Source organism: Oryctolagus cuniculus, chromosome 4, assembly GCF_964237555.1.
Source record: "Oryctolagus cuniculus chromosome 4, mOryCun1.1, whole genome shotgun sequence".
Taxonomy (NCBI): domain Eukaryota; kingdom Metazoa; phylum Chordata; class Mammalia; order Lagomorpha; family Leporidae; genus Oryctolagus; species Oryctolagus cuniculus.
Window position 1 is genome coordinate 173,194,156 of NC_091435.1, and position 20,531 is coordinate 173,214,686.

At 43.2% G+C, this 20,531-nt stretch overlaps 1 protein-coding gene, 1 non-coding gene and 1 pseudogene across 3 annotated transcripts in view; 2 read left to right on the top strand and 1 right to left on the bottom strand.

Annotated features, from left to right (window-relative positions):
* The window catches only part of TRANK1 (tetratricopeptide repeat and ankyrin repeat containing 1), a 164,754-nt gene that overhangs the window by 34,880 nt on the left and 109,343 nt on the right, over positions 1-20,531 (bottom strand). For both annotated transcript variants that reach the window (XM_008266129.4, XM_070072953.1), the window contains 2 exons: positions 2,268-2,467; positions 1,730-1,867 (listed from right to left, as the gene is read on the bottom strand). In XM_008266129.4, coding sequence (XP_008264351.1) covers positions 1,730-1,867; positions 2,268-2,467 — 338 coding nt within the window. The remainder of the gene's footprint in view (positions 1-1,729; positions 1,868-2,267; positions 2,468-20,531) is intronic.
* Positions 1,946-2,018, top strand: LOC127483060 (small nucleolar RNA SNORD24). Its single transcript, XR_007909029.1, has one exon. It is a non-coding gene; the product is annotated as a small nucleolar RNA SNORD24 (small nucleolar RNA).
* Positions 14,753-17,155, top strand: LOC138849458 (axin interactor, dorsalization-associated protein pseudogene; annotated as a pseudogene).

Sequence of the window (20,531 nt, forward strand, 5' to 3'; positions counted from 1 at the left end):
CCTGACAGACTTGTGGTAATCAAAGCAGCAGCATTTCAGCATCTTCCAGCTGCTTCTCTTGGCACCAATAATTGTAAAAGAAAAGATTCCACTATCCAACCTAGACTTGGGGCCTATTCTCTAAGTCAGTTAAACAACCATAGAAGCTCCAGCCTTCAAATTCTCTCTCTCCCATTCACACATGAGTGTAAAGGCAGACTCCTCACTGAGGCACAAGGTAGACACCCTTTAAAGTCCAAACAGAGGAGTAGTTTGGGGTGATAGAGACAACAATTGCCCCTCCCCCAAAGAGAGGCAACATTCTGCAAGAGAAGGGTGTGGTATGACTACTCCTGGGCTCCTTCTGATGATCATGTGACTGCACAGGCAAAAGTAAATTTTTCTAGTAGAGAGAATAACAAAGGCAACAAGGACTTCCCCACCAAACTTTCTCTCCTTCTCCTCCTCTCTCTTTCTCTCATGCTTGCCCAGGTGGCAGGTGCTACAAACAGTGGTTGCCTGAAACATAAACAGAGGATGAGAGACAAGGTCAGAGAGGGAGAGAAACTCTCCCAGTTCCCTGTGTCACACAACAATCACTGTTCAACAGCCCTCAGGTGGTCCCCTCAGAGGACGCCCAGATCATCAGCTCGAGCACAGGAGGCTGGGGATGTATGTGCTGTCTTTCTTTTCATCTTATCAAAGCAGTTCCTCTCATTTGCTGATGACTCTTTTTGCTCTGGAGGTTGTAAATGATAAGCTCAGGGAGTCCTTTACACTAGGAAATACACGACACACCAAGATTGGCACGCACCACAATAAAAGTCTTTGGAGAAGCCTTACTGTGTGCACAGGATGAAGCAGATATTACCAAAAGATTCAGTTTGGGATCATTTTGATTCTGGGCAACTCATTAACCCACTGGTGGGAGCACACGGTCAAGATACCCAAGCCTTTTTCCTATTTCAGCATCAACGTGAGTCAGAAGAACTGGGGTTTTCTTTCACAAACAGAGCTAACTGCAAATTATAGCTAATGAAAACTGGACACTGGCACCTGGGTTCTAGGCTTACAAAAGAGTACAAGATACTCAGGGCACAGGGCAGGGCAGGGGACAGCCAGCCCAGGACACTGAGAAACAACCCACAGCTACTGTCAAAACCTATTTTTGCATGCATAGACCCTGACACTGAAAGGATGACACCCCCAGAGACACAACCAAGTACCTGTCACAGACTCTTATCCTCAGCTCCAAATTTTCTTTGCCAAAATTAAAATTCAGCTCAGACAGAATATATAAGGTGGCCTTAAAAACTATTTTTCATAAAATTTATATTTAAATTTTTTATTTGAAAGACATACAAACATGGGGAGAGAGACAGAGAGCAAGAGCAAGCTCTCATTTTCTGGTTCACTCCTCAAATGCCCACAATGGCTGGGGCTGGGCCAGGCCTAAGTCAGGAACCAGTAACTCAATCTGGGTCTCCCATGTGGTCTGTGGCAAGGACCCAACTACTTAAACTTTCATTTTTGCTTTCCAGAGTATGCATGCACAGGAAGCTAGAATTAGAAATGGAGTGAGAAGCAGAATCCAGGCTCTCTAATAAGGAATGTGGGTGTCCCAAGCAACATCTTAACCACTGTGTCAAACACCCACCCCATAAGTTTTTCATTTATTTCCATTCTTCTATGAACATTTTAAAACCCCCTTGCTACATACATTGTGTGAAAATAACTCAGTATGATATACCTCAGAATCAGTAAAAAAGTTGTAAAGGAGGACATCATCAAATTCTAAGCCTTTTGCTTCATAAATTGTTAGTACAAGTGCTAACCCCAGCTCTTCTGGAATTTTCTCCTTAGCCGTTTCATTGGCTACAAGGATTACCTGAAGAAAAACAAAACAAAAGTCAAATTCTACAATGAAAAACCTAGTAACAGTCTACTTCTTTAATTAGAAACAGCCCACAGATGACGTGAAGGAATATTTGCTATCTGAGTGTGGTGACGACATCAACACCACCCAGATGGCTGATGTGCAGGAAAAGAAAAAAGAAAAAAGAAAAAAAAAAGAAACCAACAAAAAAAGAAACAGCCAGCATGGACTTGGCCAGCCAGGCCAGTGGAAAGATGAAAACAATCAATCATTCACCCAACTCTGGAACTCACCCATTCTGAAACAGGAGCTGCTGAATTCTACCTTGTGGAATAATTCAGCCTTTCAAACCTTTTTTCAATTGCAAACTGCCTTTTATTTCAAAATATAAATACCATTACAAGCAGCTCACCTGGTGGGCTCCAAATTCAATGGGCTGGGTTTTCCTTTTATTCCCTCTTAGCAAAATTGCCAAGTCGCTTACACTGCAAGACTCCAGGACAGTTGGTTTGGGGCCATCCAGGAGGCCAGAGTCCCTGGGAAGGCGATCAAAAGATTCTGGGAAATAGAACTGAAGTAAATCCACCACTCCAGATGCCAGAGTGAGGATTCCTGGAACAAACAGAAAACATGTCAGACTGTACAACATGGCTGAGTTTGTGTTTGCTTGATTGTTTTGCTTTAGTCTTGCTTATCTCCTGAGAAGCAGTTTTGGCCCTGACAACATGTACAATTGCAAAGCCTATTAGTAGTGCCCAGTGGCCCTGAGCCATACCACTTGGGATGCAGCGGATGAAGGTGGAAACATCCACAGTGTTGCTATGCTGAGAGGGTCTTGTGGGATAACATTCTCAATTTATATTCACATTAGAAAAAATTACCTGATAAAGAAGATTCAAGGCAGAAATATAATCTAATTAGAGTTATTAGAAGGCCTGGATAAAGGAAGAAAACAAAAATCATCATGTTCCTCCTTATTGCAGCTTACAGTACTGGAAGCATCATTACCATGGTAACAGCAGTGCTGGACATTAGTTGGGGAAGCAATCGAGGCCTCCATCATGCTTTCCCACCAGGTGTGCACACAGCTGAGAGAGGACTAAGAAAAACTGTTAGAGCAGAGGAAACAACTTTCCAAAGAGCTTTCTCCCTGCATCCCATCTCTTGTCCAAGATCTGAAGTGACAATGACTGAACACCTATCATACAACAGGTACTCCATAAAAATATCCTGTCTAATCTTCACAACAACTCAGTACAGTTGCAGTTTTATAAACAGTGGCTTAAAAGCCTGAGAAATTCATGAGCAAATGATAGGATTTGAAGCTGAACTGAATACAGATCTCCTTATATCTCTCCACTACTCTTCAGGATACAATGTGCCGTATGCCCAACACCAGATTAAATTCAATTTGGAATACTGGGTGAAGTAGAATCCAATGTGGCATAGTGGCTTAAGCTGCCGCCTGCAATGCCAGCCTCCCATATAGGTACCAGTTAGTGTCTTGGCTACTCTACATCCTACCCAGCTCCTTGCTAAAGGTCTAGGAAAAGCAACAGAAGACGGCCCAAGTTCTGGGCCCCTGCTACCCACATAGGGAGATCCAGATGGGGCTCTCAGCTTCTGGCTTTGCTGTGGCCTACAGCTGGCCATTGTGGTCATCTGGGGAGTGAACTAGTGGATAGAAGAGCTCTCTCTATCACTCTCCATCTATTCCTCTCTCTGTAACTCTTCCAAAATAAATTTAAAAAAATCTTTAAAAAAAATATATTCTCTAGACAGAACAACATGACACAGGCATATATACACATGTGTCCCCACTGCTATTAACAAAAAGTAAAAGGAAATTTCTATCATTAAAACTATACCATATAGCCAGCGCCGCGGCTCACTAGGCTAATCCTCCGCCTAGCGGCACCGGCACACCGGGTTCTAGTCCTGGTTGGGGTGCCGGATTCTGTCCCGGTTGCCCCTCTTCCAGGCCAGCTCTCTGCTGTGGCCAGGGAGTGCAGTGGAGGATGGCCCAGGTGCTTGGGCCCTGCACCCCATGGGAGACCAGGAGAAGCACCTGGCTCCTGGCTCCTGCCATCGGATCAGCGCGGTGCGCCGGCTGCAGCGCGCCGGCCACGGCAGCCATTGGAGGGTGAACCACCGGCAAAGGAAGACCTTTCTCTCTGTCTCTCTCACTGTCCACTCTGCCTGTCAAAAAATAAAATAAAAAACAAAACAAAACAAAACAAACAAACAAAAAAAACTATACCATATAAAGCAATCATCAACACAAGTGGAAACTGCTAAATATAAGCAAAGCATCTGCTACTGTGGTTTCAACCCCATTAAGAGCCAGCAAAATCTAAAGATGAACATTAAGGGGAGAATTAGAAAAAGGCATGAGGAATAAGAGTTAAAGAGAAAACAGCAGAGAAAATTCTACACAAATTGGAGAAACACAGTAGATCTCCATGGAGGGCAAGGATGCGCACAACTTAGGATACCAGCAGCTGAGAGCCTCCACACCAGCGTTGAAGAGTGAGGTGAGACCAGACTACAGCAGCCCAAGTCACTAGCAAAAAAGCTGCAGGAATAGCCAAGAGGGAATCCAGCTTGGAGCCCACCAAACTAGAGGAGAAAAAAACAAAGAGGGGGCACATTTCTGTCTCTCTGATCATCCTGCAAGGTGTCCTGTAACAAGCTGACAGAGAGCAGGTGTCATTTTGGACATACGTAACAGCTGTACCAGCTCACGTTCCTGCCTAGAAACCAGCCTAGTGGAGACTCCTGAGGGGGCAGGGTGCTCGTGACTGTGGGAGGCTTGTGTGCCAGGACTGTGAAAACACTGAAGCTATGTGAGAGGACTCAGGGTGTGCCTGGGACACTGGACAGTCACTGTGGGAGGCTCCACATGATCAGGGCTCCCTGGTGAGGGACACTGCTGGGGGATCTGAGCTTATAATGAGGACTGTGCAGATCCTTTGTGTGGTCCTTGTGGCAGAGCAGATGAATAATATACCCACTGGGGCTAGCGCCCAGGCACTGATCTCCTTCGAGGAGAGGAGCTCAGCTGAGTCTATGCCAACAGACAAGAAGAAAATGCCCTCCTAATTAAAAAGAAGACTTACAACGCCAAACCTGGGAGTGTCACCTTCACCTCAAAAATGCCTTCTCCCTGGAGCACTGAACAGAGCTCCCTGGCCACACACACCTAGGCATTCCCTGAGAGGAGTCACTCCACTAATCCACTCAGACATAGTCCAAAGATAAAAGCTGCCACAGCAGGGAGTCGGGGGAAGGAGAAATCAGTGAGTATCTCAACAAATGCCAAATAACAAACACACCAATTCAAGAAATAAGAATGCAGAAAACAACATAACATCCCCAAAAGAACACAACACTTCAATACTAGACTGTGAAGATGATGAGATGGAAGAAATGCCAGAAATGGTATTCAAAAAACTGATCACAGGATTACTTAGATGCAATCAGAAGCAAATGCACAAACTAATGAAATCCATGCACAACAAGAAAGAAAATTTCTCCAACAAAATTGAGATCTTTAAGAGAAATCAAAATGAAATCTTGGAAATGAAGAATTCAATAGAACAACCAAAAAAAAGGTGGAGACCCTTAACAACAGAATCAGTGAAGCAGAACAAAGGATATCTGACTAGAAGACAAAGCACAGGAAAATATACAGTCAGATCAAATGCAAGAAGAATAAATTAGAAAACTAAAAAAACTGTTGGGAATCTAAAGGATATTATCAAATGACCCAACACATGGGTTCTAGGAGTTCCTGAGGGCGTGGAAAGAGAGAAAGGACTAGAAGGCCTTTTTAGTGAAAAATAGTAACAAAATTTCACCAATTTGGAGAAAGGTGCATACAAATACAGGAAACACATAGAACTTATAATAGATGACCAGAAGAGATTTTCAGCATGACACACTGTAATCAAACTCTTGACAGTAAAACATAAAGAAAAAATGCTAAAATGTGCATAAGAGAAACAACAGATTACTTTCAAAAGATCTCCAGTTAGACTCACAGCAGACTTCTCATCAGAAACCCGACAGGCTAAGAGAGACTGGCAAGATGTATTCCAAGTCTTAAGAGAAAAAAACTGTCTATCCAGCATACTATACCCTGAAAAGTTCTCATTTATGAACGAAGGTGAAATAAAGACCTTCCATGACAAACAGAAACTGAATTTGTTACCATCTATACAGCCCTGCAGAAGATGCTTAAGGATGTGCTGCACATGGAAACACAGAAACACGGTCATCACTATGAAAGAAAGTAAAGGAAGGAAATCTCTCGGTAAAATTACAAAAAAAATCCAAAGTAAAAAGTAGGAATATTTATGGAAAAATGGAAGGGCAAAATTGTTATTTATCAATAGTCACCTTGAATGTAAATGGATTTAACCCTGCAAATAAAAGACACAGATTGGCTGACTAAATTAAAAAACAAAACCCATTTATTTGCTGCCTAAAAGAAACACATCTCAGCAACAAAGATGCATGGGCCGGTGCCACGGCTCAATAGGCTAATCCTCCACCTGAGCGCCGGCACACCAGATTCTAGTCCCGGTCGGGGCGCCGGATTGTGTCCCGGTTGCTCCTCTTCCAGGCCAGCTCTCTGCTGTGGCCCGGGAGTGCAGTGGAGGATGGCCCAGGTGCTTGGGCTCTGCACCCACATGGGAGACCAGGAGAAGCATCTGGCTCCTGGCTTCGGATCAGCGCAGTGCGCCGGCCGCAGCGGCCATTGGAGGGTGAACCAACGGTAAAGGAAGACCTTTCTCTCTGTCTCTCTCTCTCTCACTGTCCACTCTGCCTGTAAAAAAAAAAAAAAAAAAAAAAGAAAGAAAGAAAAAAGAAAAGAAAAAGATAAAAGATGCATGCAGACTGAAAGTGAAAGGATGGAAAAAGAAATTCCATGTTAACAGAAACCAATAAAGAGCTGGTGTAACCATCCTAATATCAGACAAAATAGACTTTTACACAAAAATTGTTAAAAGAGACAAAAGACACTATGTAATAATTAAGGGATTAATTCAACAGGAAAATGTAACTATTACAAAAGTAGATGCACCTAATTACAGGACATCTGGCTATTTAAAAGGAATGTTAAGGGGCCAGTGCTGTGGCTCACTCCACCTGTGGCGTCAGCATCCCCTATGGGCACGGGGTTCTAGTCCCAGTTGCTCCTCTTCCAGTCCAGCTCTCTGCTGTGGCCCGGGAAGGCAGTGGAGGATGGCCCAAGTCATTGGGCTCTTGTACCCACATGGGAGACCAGCAGGAAGCACCTGGCTCTTGGCTTCGGATCGGTGTAGCTCTAACCTTAGTGGCCATTTGGGGTGAACCAACGGAAGGAAGACTTTTCTGTCTCTCTCTCTCTCTCTCACTGTCTAACTCTGTCAAATAAATAAATAAATAAATAAATAGGAATGTTAAGGGAGACCGGCACCGTGGCACAGTGGGTTAGTACTCTCTGCCTGTGGCGCCAGCGTCACATATGGATGCTGGTTCTAGTCCCAGCTATCCCTCTTCCAGTCCAGCTCTCTGCTGATGCCTGGGAAAGTAGTGGAAGACAGCCCAAGTCCTTGGGCTCCTGCACCCGCATGGGAGACTGGAAGAAGCACCTGGCTCCTGGCTTCAGATTGGCACAGCTCTGGCCGTTGTGGCCATCTGGGGAGTGAACCAACAGAAGGAGAACCTTTCTCTCTGTCTCTCCTTCTCACTGTCAGTAACTCTACCTCTCAAATAAAGAAATAAAATCTAAAAAAAAAAAAAAAAAAGGAATGTTAAAGGATCTAACAGGAGACATAGACTCAAATACAATAGTAATGGGAGACTTCAATACCCCACTTTTAGCAATGGACTGGTCAACCAGACAGAAAATCAGCAAGGAAACAGCAGAATTAATCGACACTATAGACCAAATGGACCTAACAGACATCTACAGTGTGGGGAGCAACTCGGACTAGACTAAGTTACTGGAATTAAGACTTATTCTGTGCATCTGCTCTCCCACAATGTGGCGCTGGGAGAGAAGAAAACAGCTTCTACACAGCTGCCTCCAGTTCAGCCAATAAACTGTAGGACTTGCTCCTGATTGGAGGAGAGCGGCGTGCTCGGCGTGTGGGCAGCCGAGCACGGATTGGCAGAGGAGGACTATAAAGGAGGAGAGAGACGGCATGCACCAGGAACATCTAAGGGGAATATCTAAGGGGAACACCTGTGCAGCCCCCGAGAGAGCCAGCCGGCGGTGTGCCGCTCCCCTGCGGAAGTGGGGAATGTGGCCAGGGGGAACTGCCCTTCCACGGAGGTGGAAGGGACAGTAGCCAACCCGGGAAGAACCAGCAGCAAACCCGGGGAGGGCCGAACAGACCAAAGAACAGCGCAGGGTCCTGTGTCGTTCCTCCACGAAGAGGGGGAGCGACATAATGGTGCCGTGACTCGGATATGAAGCCTAGGCAGGGCTTAGTGTCGTTCCTCCACGAAGAGGGGGAGCGACATAATGGTGCCGTGACTCGGATAGGAAACTTAGGAGGGAAGAAACGGGAAGAAGTGGAAAATATCGGAGAGAGAGACTAGCAAACAGCCTAGGGAAAAGCCGGACGAAAAAGGTGCCGGAAGAAGCTATTGAAAGCCTAGGCATAGACTCAGATACGGACTACGGGGGGAAGCTGGGAGAAATCTCTAAGGTCGAAAGCGAAAGTGAAAGCTAGAACAAACAGACTCAGATACGGACTGTGGGAAAGAAGTTAGGATTTAAAGTGAAAGCAAGAAGAAACTTAGACTCAGATACAGACTGCAGGTTGAAAGCGAAAGTGAAACCTAGAAGAAACTTAGACTCGGATACGGACTGTGGGGAGAAGCCAGGAGAAATGAGAGGGGAATATTGTTGGAAGAAAACTTAGGGAAACATACCGGGTAGAGAAAAATGTTAGGGAAATTGAAGCCGCGGGGGGCAGGCCGAGGCGGAGACGAAAGCCACTTTGGGATTCTCAAGTTAGCCCGGGAATGGGGAGCGAAGAGTTGAAACCAGAAGCGGAAACGTAAGCCAGGTTGGGATCCGTCTGATTAGCCCGGGGAGCAAAGGACGGGAAGCCAGACCGAAAGGCGCAGACGCGTGAGCTAGGTTGAATTCGCCAGGTTAGCCCGGGGAACTTAGATTGAATGCTAGTGGCGGAGACGTAAGCTACACTGTGTGACTCGCGGAGGCTGCCGCGCGCAGACAGAGCATGCGGGGCTCAAGTAGATAGGGAATGCTGGGCTAGTGCGAAGCCGCGCAGATGAGAGAGGCGCGGGCTGAAGCGGCTCAGAGCCGGAAAGCCGCCGAGAAGCAGCCTTGGGGCAGGCGCCGGGAAGCCGCAGGGATAAGAGAAACAGAAGTTTAGAAGTAAAATGAGAGAAATAGGAATGCTGGAAGATAGAAGTAAAATGGGAGAAATAGGAATGCCCGGAGATAGAGAAATAGAGAAATAGAAAGGCCTCCCCACAATACTGCAATGAGAAGGCTTGGATTCGGTCTGCCTGATTAGTGAGGCGATGAGCACCTGCGGGCGGCTAGCAGCTTATGCGCCGCAGGTCACCGAAGACAGGCACGAATTAACATCAATAAGGCCTCCCCACAACACAGCAATGAGAGAGCTTGGATTCGGTCTGCCGGATTAGTAAGGCGGTAAGTACCAGCAGGCGGCTCGACCAGAGTATGAGCCGCAGGTCACCGAAGATAGGCACGAATCAACACCAATAGGCCTCCCCACAATATGGCAATGAGAAGGCTTGAGTTCGGTTTGCCTGATAGGGCTTGTAAGCACCTGCAGGCAGAGCAGAGCATGCGCTGCAGGGCACCGAACACAGGCACGCATCAGCGCCTAAAAACCTCCTCACAACATGGCGAAGAGAGGACCCGGATTCGGTTTGCCTGATTGATAGGACTTGTAAGAACCTGTGGCAACTCTAGCAAGTAGAGCAGAGTGTGTGCCACGGGACACCGAAGACAGGCACGTATCAACGCCAAAAAATAAAAAGAAAGGGGGATCTGTGGGGAGCAACTCGGACTAGACTAAGTTACTGGAATTAAGACTTATTCTGTGCATCTGCTCTCCCACAATGTGGCGCTGGGAGAGAAGAAAACAGCTTCTACACAGCTGCCTCCAGTTCAGCCAATAAACTGTAGGACTTGCTCCTGATTGGAGGAGAGCGGTGTGCTCGGCGTGTGGGCAGCCGAGCACGGATTGGCAGAGGAGGACTATAAAGGAGGAGAGAGACGGCATGCACCAGGAACATCTAAGGGGAACATCTAAGGGGAACACCTGTGCAGCCCCCGAGAGAGCCGGCCTGCGGTGTGCCGCTCCCCTGCGGAAGTGGGGAATGTGGCCAGGGGGAACTGCCCTTCCACGGAGGTGGAAGGGACAGTAGCCAACCCGGGAAGAACCAGCAGCAAACCCGGGGAGGGCCAAGCAGACGAAAGAACAGCGCGAAGAGGGGGAGCGACACTACAGAACTTTTCATCCTACAGTTGCAGAATACACATTCTTCTCACCAGTGCATGGAACCTTCTCTAGGACTGACCACATGCCAGGTCATAAAACAAGTCTCAGAAAATTTTAAAAAAAATCAGAACATATATCTTCTTGGACCATAATGCAATGAAGCTGGAAATCAGCAATTCGGGAATCTTTAGAACATAGGCAAACACACGGAGACTGAACAACATGCTTCTGAATGAACACTGGGTCTTTGAAGAAATTGAAAAAGAAATGAAAAAATTTCTGGATACAAATGAAGATGACAACACAAAATATCAGAACTTGTGGATTACAGCAAAAGCAGTGTTAAGAACAAAGTTTATAGCAGCTGGTGCCTATAACAAGAAATGGGAAAGGCACCAAGTAAATGAGCTATCAATGCATCTCAAGGATCTAGAAAAACAACAGAAAACCAAACCCAAAACTAGTATGAGAAAACAAATCATTAAAATTAGAGAATAAATCAACAAAACTGAAACAAAAAAATTTGAAAAGCAAAACAAAGAGATGGTTTTTTGAAAAAAATAAACAAAATTGACACACCATTGCATTGGCCCAACTAACTAAAAAAAAAAAAAAAAAAAGAGAGAGATAAGACCCAAATCAATAAAATTAGAAATGAAAAATAAAATGTAACAACAGACACCACAGAAATAAAAAGAATCATCAGAAATTACTATAAAGAGCTGTATGCCAACAAACTGGGAAACCCAGAAGAACTGGATAGATTCCCAGACATATACAACCTACATAAATTGAGCCTTGAAGACACAAAAAAACAAAATTGACCCATTACTAAGACAGAAATTGAATCAGTAATAGAGACCCTCTCAACAAAGAAAAGCCCTGAACCAGATGATTTCACTGCTGAATTCTACCAAACATTTAAAGAAGAACTAACTCCAGTTCTTCTCAATTTATGGAAAACAATTTAAATTCTTTCTATGAAACCAGCATCACCTTAATTTCTAAATCTGAAAAAATACAACAGAAGAAGAGAATTACAGGCCAATTTCCCTGATGAACATAGATGCAAAAATCCTCTACAAAATTTTAGCAAATCAAATCCAACAACACATCAGAAAGATCACTCACCCAGACCAAGTGGGATTTATCCCTGGTATGTAAAGATGGCTTAATATTTGCAAATCAATCAATGTGATACATTACATTAACGAATTGCAGAACAAAAACCACATGATTATCTCAATAGATGCTGAAAAAGCATTTGATAAGGTACAAAACCCTTTCATAATGAAAACTCTAAGCATACTGGGTATAGAAGGAACATTCCTCAGCATAATCAAGGCGATTTATAACAACCCATGGCCAATGTCCTATTGAATGGGGAAAAGTTGGAAACATTCCCACTGAGATACGGTACCAGGCAAGGATGCCCACTCTCACCACTGCTATTCAATATAGTCCTGGAAGTTTTAGCCAGAGCCATTAGACAAGAGAAAGAAATTACAAGGGATTCAAACTGGGAAAGAGGAAGTCAAACTATCCCTAGTTGCAGATAATATGATTCTATGTATATGGGATACAGAAGATCCACCAAGAGACTACTGGAACTCATAGAAGAGTTTGGTAAAGTAGCAAGATATAAAACCAACACACAAAAATCAACAGCTTTTGTATACACAAATAACGCCACAGCTGAAAAAGAACTTCAAAGATAAATCCCATTCACAAAAGCCACAAAAAAACATCAAATGCCTTGGAATAAATTTAACCAAGGATGTCAAAGATCTCTATGATGAGAATTACAAAACATTAAAGAAAGAAACAGAAGATACAAAAGAATGGAAAAATCTTCCATGTTCATGGATTAGAAGAATCAATATCATCAAAATGTCCATTCTTCCAAAAGCAATTTACAGATTCAATGCAATACCAATCAAAATACCAGACATTCTTCTTAGATCTAGAAAAAATGATGTTGAAATTTATATGAAAACACAGGAGACCTCAAATAGCTATAGCAATCTTATACAACAAAAACAAAGCCGGACGCATCGCAATACCAGATTTCAAGACATACTATAGGGCAGTTATAATCAAAACAGCCTGGTACTAGCACAAAAACATATGGATAGACCAACGGAACAGAACAGAAACATCAGAAATCAATCCAAGCATCTACAACCAACTTATATTCGACCAAGGAGTTAAAACCAATTCCTGAAGCAAGGACAGTCTCTTCAACAAATGGTGCTGGGAAAACTGGATTTCCACGTGCAGAAGCAAGACCCCTACCTTACAACTTACACAAAAATCCACTCAAAATGGATTAAAGATCTACCCTATGACACAATGCCATCAATTTATTAGAGAGCATTGGGGAAATACTCCAAGACATTGGCACAGGCAAAGAGTTCTTGGAAAAGTCTCCAAAAGCACAGGCAATAAAATCCAAAATTAACAAATGGTATTACATCAAATTCAGAAGTTTCAGTACTGCAAAAGAAACAGTCAGGAAAGTGAAGAGGCAACAGACAGATTGGGTGGAATTATTTGCAAACCATGCAACTGATAAAGGATTAATAACCAGAAAATATAAAGTGATCAAAAAACTCCACATCAACAAAACAAACAGCCCAGTCAAGAAATGGGCAAAGGACTTAAAAAGACATTTCTCGAAAGAGGAAATCCAAATGGCTACAGATACATTAAAAAATGCTCAGGATCACTAGCAATCAGGGAAATGCAAATCAAAAACCACAATGAGGTTTCACCTCACCCCAGTTAGAATGACTTTCATACAGAAATCAACAAACAAATGCTGGCGAGGATGTGGGGGAAAAGGTACCCTAATCCACTACTGGTGGGAATGTAAACTGGTAAAGCCACTGTGGACAACAGTATAGAGATATCTCAAAATCTAATATAGACCAGGGCCGGCGCTGTAGCGCAGTGGGTTAATGCCCTGGCCTGAAGCGCCAGCATCCCTTATGGGCGCTGGTTCTAGTCCTGGCTCCTCCACTTCCTATCCAGCTCTCTAGTATGGCCTGGGAAAGCAGTAGAAGATGGCCCAAGTCCCTGGGCCCCTGCATCCACGTCAGAGACCCAGAGGAAGCTCCTGGCTCCTGGCTTCAGATTGGCACAGCTCCGGCTGTTGCGGCCAACTCAGGAGTGAACCATTGCATGGAAGATCCCTCTTTCTCTGCCTCTCCTCTCTCTGTGTTACTCTTTCAAATAAATAAATATTTAAAATAAATCTAATATAGACCTATCATATGACCCAGGCCTCTCACTCCTGGGAATTTACCCAAGGGAAATGAAATCAGCATATGAAAAAGTTATCTGCACTCCCAGGTTTATTGCAGCTCAATTCACAATAGCTAGGACATGGAATTAACCTAAATGCCCATCAACAGTAGACTGGATAAAGAATTTATGGGATATGTACACTATGGAATACTACACAGAATTTTTAAAAATGAAATCCAGTCATTTGCAACAAAATCGATGAATATGGAAAACATACACCATACTTAGTGAAATAATCCAGTACCAAAGGTACAAATACCGTATGTTCTCCATGACCAGAGAGAACTAACAGAGCACCTAAAACGCAATCTACAAAAGAGAAATTGACATTATGGAAGCAATGATTTGAATAGGCCTTGTCTTGACTACTGAGGAACTTTTTTTTTCTTAATAGAGAATGGGACTGGGAATGGGAGAATGAGGTGAGGGTGCGGTGGGAGTGAGGGTATGATGGGAATAATCACTATATTCCTAAAGTTGTACTTATGAAATTTGTACTTATTAAATAAAAGGTTTCTTTGGGGGGGAAAAGACTGCTTATGAAAAAGTGTTTAAAGCTCATTTGAAATCCAAAATATTTTTTGCAAAAAACTAGAAAGTTGGCAAGCATCCATTTGCCAGAAGATTAATAAAGGCCACATCCTTTAAAAAGGGGGAGGGGGCACAAGGGGCCGGTGTGTTGTGATTAGTGAGTTAAGCTAAGCTTGCATCAACAGCATCCCATATTAGAGTGCCTGCTAAAGTTCCAACTTGAGTCCCAGCTGCTCCACTTCTGATCCAGCTTCAGGCTAATGCACTTGGGAAGCCAGCAGAAGAGGGCCCGGGCCCCTGCCACCCATGTGGGAGACCGGCTGGAGTTCCTGGCTCATGGCCTCAGCCTGGCCCAGCCCTGGCCCATGGCTGTTGCATAATTTGGGTAGAGAATCAGTGGAATCTGTGGATGAAAGATCTTTTTTTTCTCTCAATCTCTCTCTCTTTTTCTACTTCTCCTCCTCTCTCTGACCTTTGAAATAAGTAAACACATACATAAATCTTTAAAATAAGAAAAAGGTAGTAGTGACTATAGTGGTTCCTCTTGGCCCTGTTAATGTCATCCCCTGGTACTGCCAGGCACAGGAAGTATGACACTCTAAAGACAGACCTTGCTGGGGCAAGGGCGGGAGGGAATGGGGTCCTGGCCAAGTGCAAGGTGATCAGAATCTGCTGCAGTGCCAGTTTTAAGAGAGGCGCCAACTTCGACTCTTGGGGCCAGCTGGTGGAAGCAACAGATAAGTATCAGGTATTAATTAGCAAGACCTTTATGAAAAAGAGGTCCAAGTTCAACAAGATTTTGAATTCATAGAAGAATAAAAGAAACCCATAGGCAAAAATGCAACATGCTCAGAATTACAAAGTGGAGCTTCTACAGTCCACGCAGTCCCAAGGAGAATTTAAACTGAAGGACCCGAAGAAGCTAGAACCAATCCTAAATAATATTCTAACATACAACAAACAATTCCCATGTGATGTTCAGCCTGTTCCATTAAGAATTTTTAGCACCTGGTAAAGAGAATTTGGAATTTGACCAAGATGAAGAGGGGTACTAGAAAGGGATCCCCTTATTCTTTTTCTGCCAGAATTCCTGGTAATTCATTACTAAGGTTGCCATCTGAATCAGGAACGATGTTACTCACAATCAGAATGGAGAAAATTGCTAAGAAAGATGTTACATAGTGCCTTGATCCCTATATTACAGATAGTGCGAAGGCTCTGAATGGCAGAGATTTAACTCCTGGGCAAGATATTCCTGTGCCTTCAGGAAAAGTTACACGTTTTGTTTTTGTTTTTATTTTTTATTTTTTGTTTTTTTCTTTTTGTTTTTGTGTTTGTTTTTTGACAGGCAGAGTGGACAGTGAGAGAGAGAGAGAAAGGTCTTCTTTTACCATTGGTTCACCCTCCAATAGCAGCCACAGCCGGCGCACTGCGCTGATCCGAAGCCAGGGGCCAGGTGCTTCTCCTGGTCTCCCCTGTGGGTGCAGGGCCCAAGCACTTGGGCCATCCTCCACGGCACTCCCGGGCCACAGCAGAGAGCTGGCCTGGAAGAGGAGCTACCAGGACAGAATCTGGCACCCCGACCGGGACTAGAACCCGGTGTGCTGGTGCCACAGGCGGAGGATTAGCCTAGTGAGCCGCGGTGCTGGCCAACAAATGTTCACTTTCAAGTGGACGTTGAGCTCCAGAAGCCCACTGAAAAGTTAACCTAAAGTGCAGCTATCTTCTTTGAATTCAAACATGACAGGCTTAAAAACAGCTTCAGCATCACCAACTGCTTTGCTTTCACAGAGATGGATGAAATTAAACCTGGGCCAACTGTAACAGAACTACATAAGAAACTCATGCACTTTAAAGGAAAGACATTGTAATTACTGACTACGAAACCCACTTTGCTTTCATCTACACCAAACTTTACACAGGAATGATCCCAACGTGAACAACCTGGAACTGCTATGAATTTTAACATTTGCTAGAAACCATCACTGCTCTGTAAGCATATTCACCCTTCTAAAGGGAGAAACAAGCTGTTACCATGACATTAGACCAGAGTGAGTCCACTGCAAAGTTGTATCACAAAATCAAAGTTTAGTGCATTGCTGACATATAGAACTCCTTTGGAAACAGATTTATTGTAGATTTTAAAACCTGCTTTTACTTTTCTATTAATTGCACAACTAACAGTCTATGTTCTAAGTTACCACTACTCCTATTCTGTTTCTTGGAACAATACTGTTGTGGGTAGGTGTGTTCATCTTCAAACTTAACACCATAATAACAAATTTGCTGGAGTTCACTTTTGTTCTGATACCCTCTTTTGGTTTCAGTTAACTTCAAAGTTTGGGTCAAGGTGGGTAGAATAGTATCAATGTGTTTTGAAAAGAAATGGACCAAAGAAGGTCTGTTTAGGGGCTGGCGCTGTGGCATAGTAGGTTAATCCTCTGCCTGCAGAGCCAGTATCCCATATGGGCACCAGTTTGAGTCCCAGCTGCTCTGCTTCCAATCTGGCTCTCTGCTATGGCCTGGGAAAGCAGTGGAAGATGGCCCAAGTGCTTGGGTCCCTGCATCTGTGTGGGAGACCCAGGGGAAGTCCCTGGTTCCTGGCTTCGGAATGGTCCAGTTCCAGCCATTATGCCATTTAGGGAGCAAACCAGAGGATGGAGGACCTGTCTGTTTCTCCCTCTCACTGTCTGTAACTCTCTCAAATAAGTAAATAAATAAATAGATCTATAAAAAAACAAACAAAAAGAAGGTCAAAAGAAGGTCTGGAGATGCTAGGCTGTTCTTTAAAGGCTGGCCACATTTGCCCTGATCTGGTATCTTTCCTGCTTAGAAATAGCTTGCCTTGGCCAGATCAGTGTTCCGCATGCAAATGTTCTCTAAGTTGTAGCTGTAATTTTTTCCAGATGACCAGATTGTTTTTTCTGAAAGTGAGCATACTTTTAATCATGCTGATTAACTGTTCTTCTGCATCATATTATTATTCTTTCTAATAATGATTCTAGGGTTAACATCAGAATTACAAATTTTTAGATGGGTTTGTAATGTCTTCTAAATCATGTAATCTAAAAATAATTGAGTTAGATACTAATGAGATATTGCAGGAACAACTGCTGTTTTTCTGACAACTGATTATTAAACCTTAAAACCCAAATACCTCTCTTATAGTGATGAGTATGCAGAATCTGGAAAGATATTGTATTTTTAAATATAGGTAGACAAGAATGCCATTTATTTCCTATTTAGATATACTGAATTTATCCATGTGAGAATATATATGCAGGTCATTAGCTTACTATAATTTGACTATTTACATGACTTTTGACTTAATGGAGCACAAATAAAATTTTCAGGGTATACACGAGGTGGATATTTCATACACAGAACATTAAGATTTTTGATGAGCTCTCTGTGGGTTACACATCGAAACTGCATATTTTATTATTCATTCTTTTAACTAACAATGCATGAAGGAAATGCAATGTCAATACTTGGCTTGTTTTTAAACTAATATAGTAACCCTAGTCATGCCAAAATGTTTGCTTTTTGAAATAATCACAATTAAGTTGTTTCAGCACTTGCATTTCAAGAGATCTAGTCTCTACGTTTAATGGTCTCTTAGGTCAATTCTGTTTACGAGATGGATATTAATAAAAATTGTATGAGTTGGGGCTGGTGCTATGGCACAGTAGGTTAATCCTCCAGCTGCTGTGCTGGCATCCCAGATGGGCGCTGGTTCTAGTCCCAGCTGCTCCTCTTCCAATCCAGCTTTCTGCTATGGCCTGGGAAAGCAGTAGAAGCAGCCCAACCACTTGGGTCCCTGCACCCATATGGGAGACCCAGAAGAAGCTCCTGGCTCCTGGCTTCAGATTGGCACAGCTCCAGCCTTTGTGGCCATTTGGGGAGTGAACCAGCAGACAAAGACCTCTCTATCTCTCTCTCTCTCTCTCAGACTGTAATTCTACCACTCAGAAAAATAAAATCTTTACCAAAAAAAAAAAAAAATAGTATGAGCCTGAAAAAAATTCTCAATCTAATTTAATCCTGCCTCTCTTAAACCTTAATTGGATTACTTCAAAATTCTAAAGTAATTCAGTCTACAGTAGCACTAGAAGGTAAATAATTTGCATTAAAAAGTTATTCTGTTGTTTGCTCAACTCTTAAGGCTGTAAGTTGCAGGGGCCAGCACTGTGGCCTAGCAGGTAAAGCCACCACCTATGATACCAGCATCCCATTTAGGAGCTTGTTTGCATCCCAGCTGCTCCACTTCTGATACAGCTTCCTACTAGTGGCCTGGAAGGCAGGAGAAGATGGCCCAAATACCTGGGCCCTTATCACTCACATTGGAGACCTCGGTGGGGCTTCAACCTGGCCCAGCATTGGCCACCGTGTCCATCTAGGGTTGAACCAGCTTATGGAAGATCTCCTTCTCTCTGACTCCCCCTCTTGAGGCTGCCAGTAAAAGAACTAGCTCTGAGACCACAAGGCCACCAATAGAGGAAGTTGGAAACTTACTCTTTCCTCCTCTGAAACTCTCATTCTGCCATTAGCAAAGACCCCCACTGTCACCACAGGCCCCAGACCAATGAACACATGCTGTGTAAGACCTCCCGCCCACACCTAGGATGACCCAAATAAGAAAAGAGCAAGACCTTAAAAACCCAGTACACCTCCTGAAAACCAGTGTCCTGCTCAGGCACTCTACCTTGTCCGCTCTCAGACAGGATGCTTTACTTTATTTTTGCTTTGCTTTGCTCAATAAAGCTTCTGCCTTTCTTGCAACCATTTCCTGGCTTTTTATTTCTATACTGAGCTGAGGAAAAGAACCCACTGATCCATTCTGATAACATCCCTCCCTTTCACAACTGGTAACATCTCTCTGTAACTCTCACTTTCAAAATAAATAAATAAATTTAGAAAAAAAAATGAGTTGTCAAATCCCCAGACTATAAGTCTTCAAGATGCAAGAACCCTATTTTCCTCCATATCACATACATTTTCTAAGATGTTGGCAGCATTCTGTACTCTGTGGAGTACCCAGTACCTTTAGTTCGATGTTGCTGACAAGACCTAAAACGTAATCTCTTAAAATCCTACCATTAAAACGTAGCAAAACTGAAGGAAAAAAATGAAAGAAAAAGGCACATGTTCACTGAGGTGAAAAACTGGAATCCTCTTAAATGTCCTTCAGGGAACCAGGTAAGTAATTTTTTACATATCCATTCTCAAAGAATGCAATTTAACCAGAAAGCAGAAGAGGCACTAGTACATGAAATAACACGGATAAACCTTGCAAACATGATAAGGGGGAGAAAAAAGACACAAAAGACCACATATTGTACAGTGCCAGTTATATGAAATGTCCATACTAGGTAAATGAATAGAGGTGAGTCATTTCTATAGAGAGGGAGAAGGTAGGCGGGAGCAATGAGGAGTGATCTCTATTTTTCATAAGATTTCTTTTTCAGTGATGAAAATGTCCTGAAATGAGACAGTGATGATAGTGGCACAACCATGTGAATATATTAAAAATCGCTAAATTGCACATTTCAAATGGGTGAATCTTATGCTGTATGGAATTTCATCTAAAACAGAATAAAAGACGGAGAAATATTTACAAAATGTAATATGTATACACTGCATAATGAATACATTTATTATGTGATAAATGCATATAATTTATGTTAAGAAAATAAATCAGAAGAAAATGGAACAAGATGTTAGTGGTGAGTTTCCTTACAGCTTATATATTTTTAAAAATATTATTTATTTGTAAGTCAGATTTACAGAAAGACAAGATGGTATGGGGTGGGGCAGCGGGGTCTTCTAACTACTGGTTCATTCCTCAAGTGGCTGTAATGGCCAGAGCTGAGCCAGGCCTAAGCCAAGAGCCAGGAGCTTCATCAAGGTCCCCAACGTGTGTGTGGCCCCAAGCTCTTGGGCCATCCTCCAATGCTTCTTCCAAGTTCATTAGCAGGAAGCTAGATCAGAACTGGGGCAGCCTGAACATGAATTACAACCCACATGGGATACCAATGTCCCTACTCAGGATGCTGGTGCCCCAGGCAACAGCTTTACCCCCTATACTACATCAGCCCCATAGCCTGTATTTTGTATTTGTTTTTCTAAACACTGTATGTGTTTTCTAAAGTCTCTAAAATTTAGTACATATTATTTGGGCTTTTTCTGGTTCTATTCCAGGTCTTCCCTCCATCCCAAGAGGGGAAGGCAGGAGGCAGAGTTTATGCAGTAATTACCTGAGTAGGTTTTTCATGGTTCATTAACAGAAACAAGAGAGGAAAATGCTGTTTATATGACACTCCCTTTGTAATCAT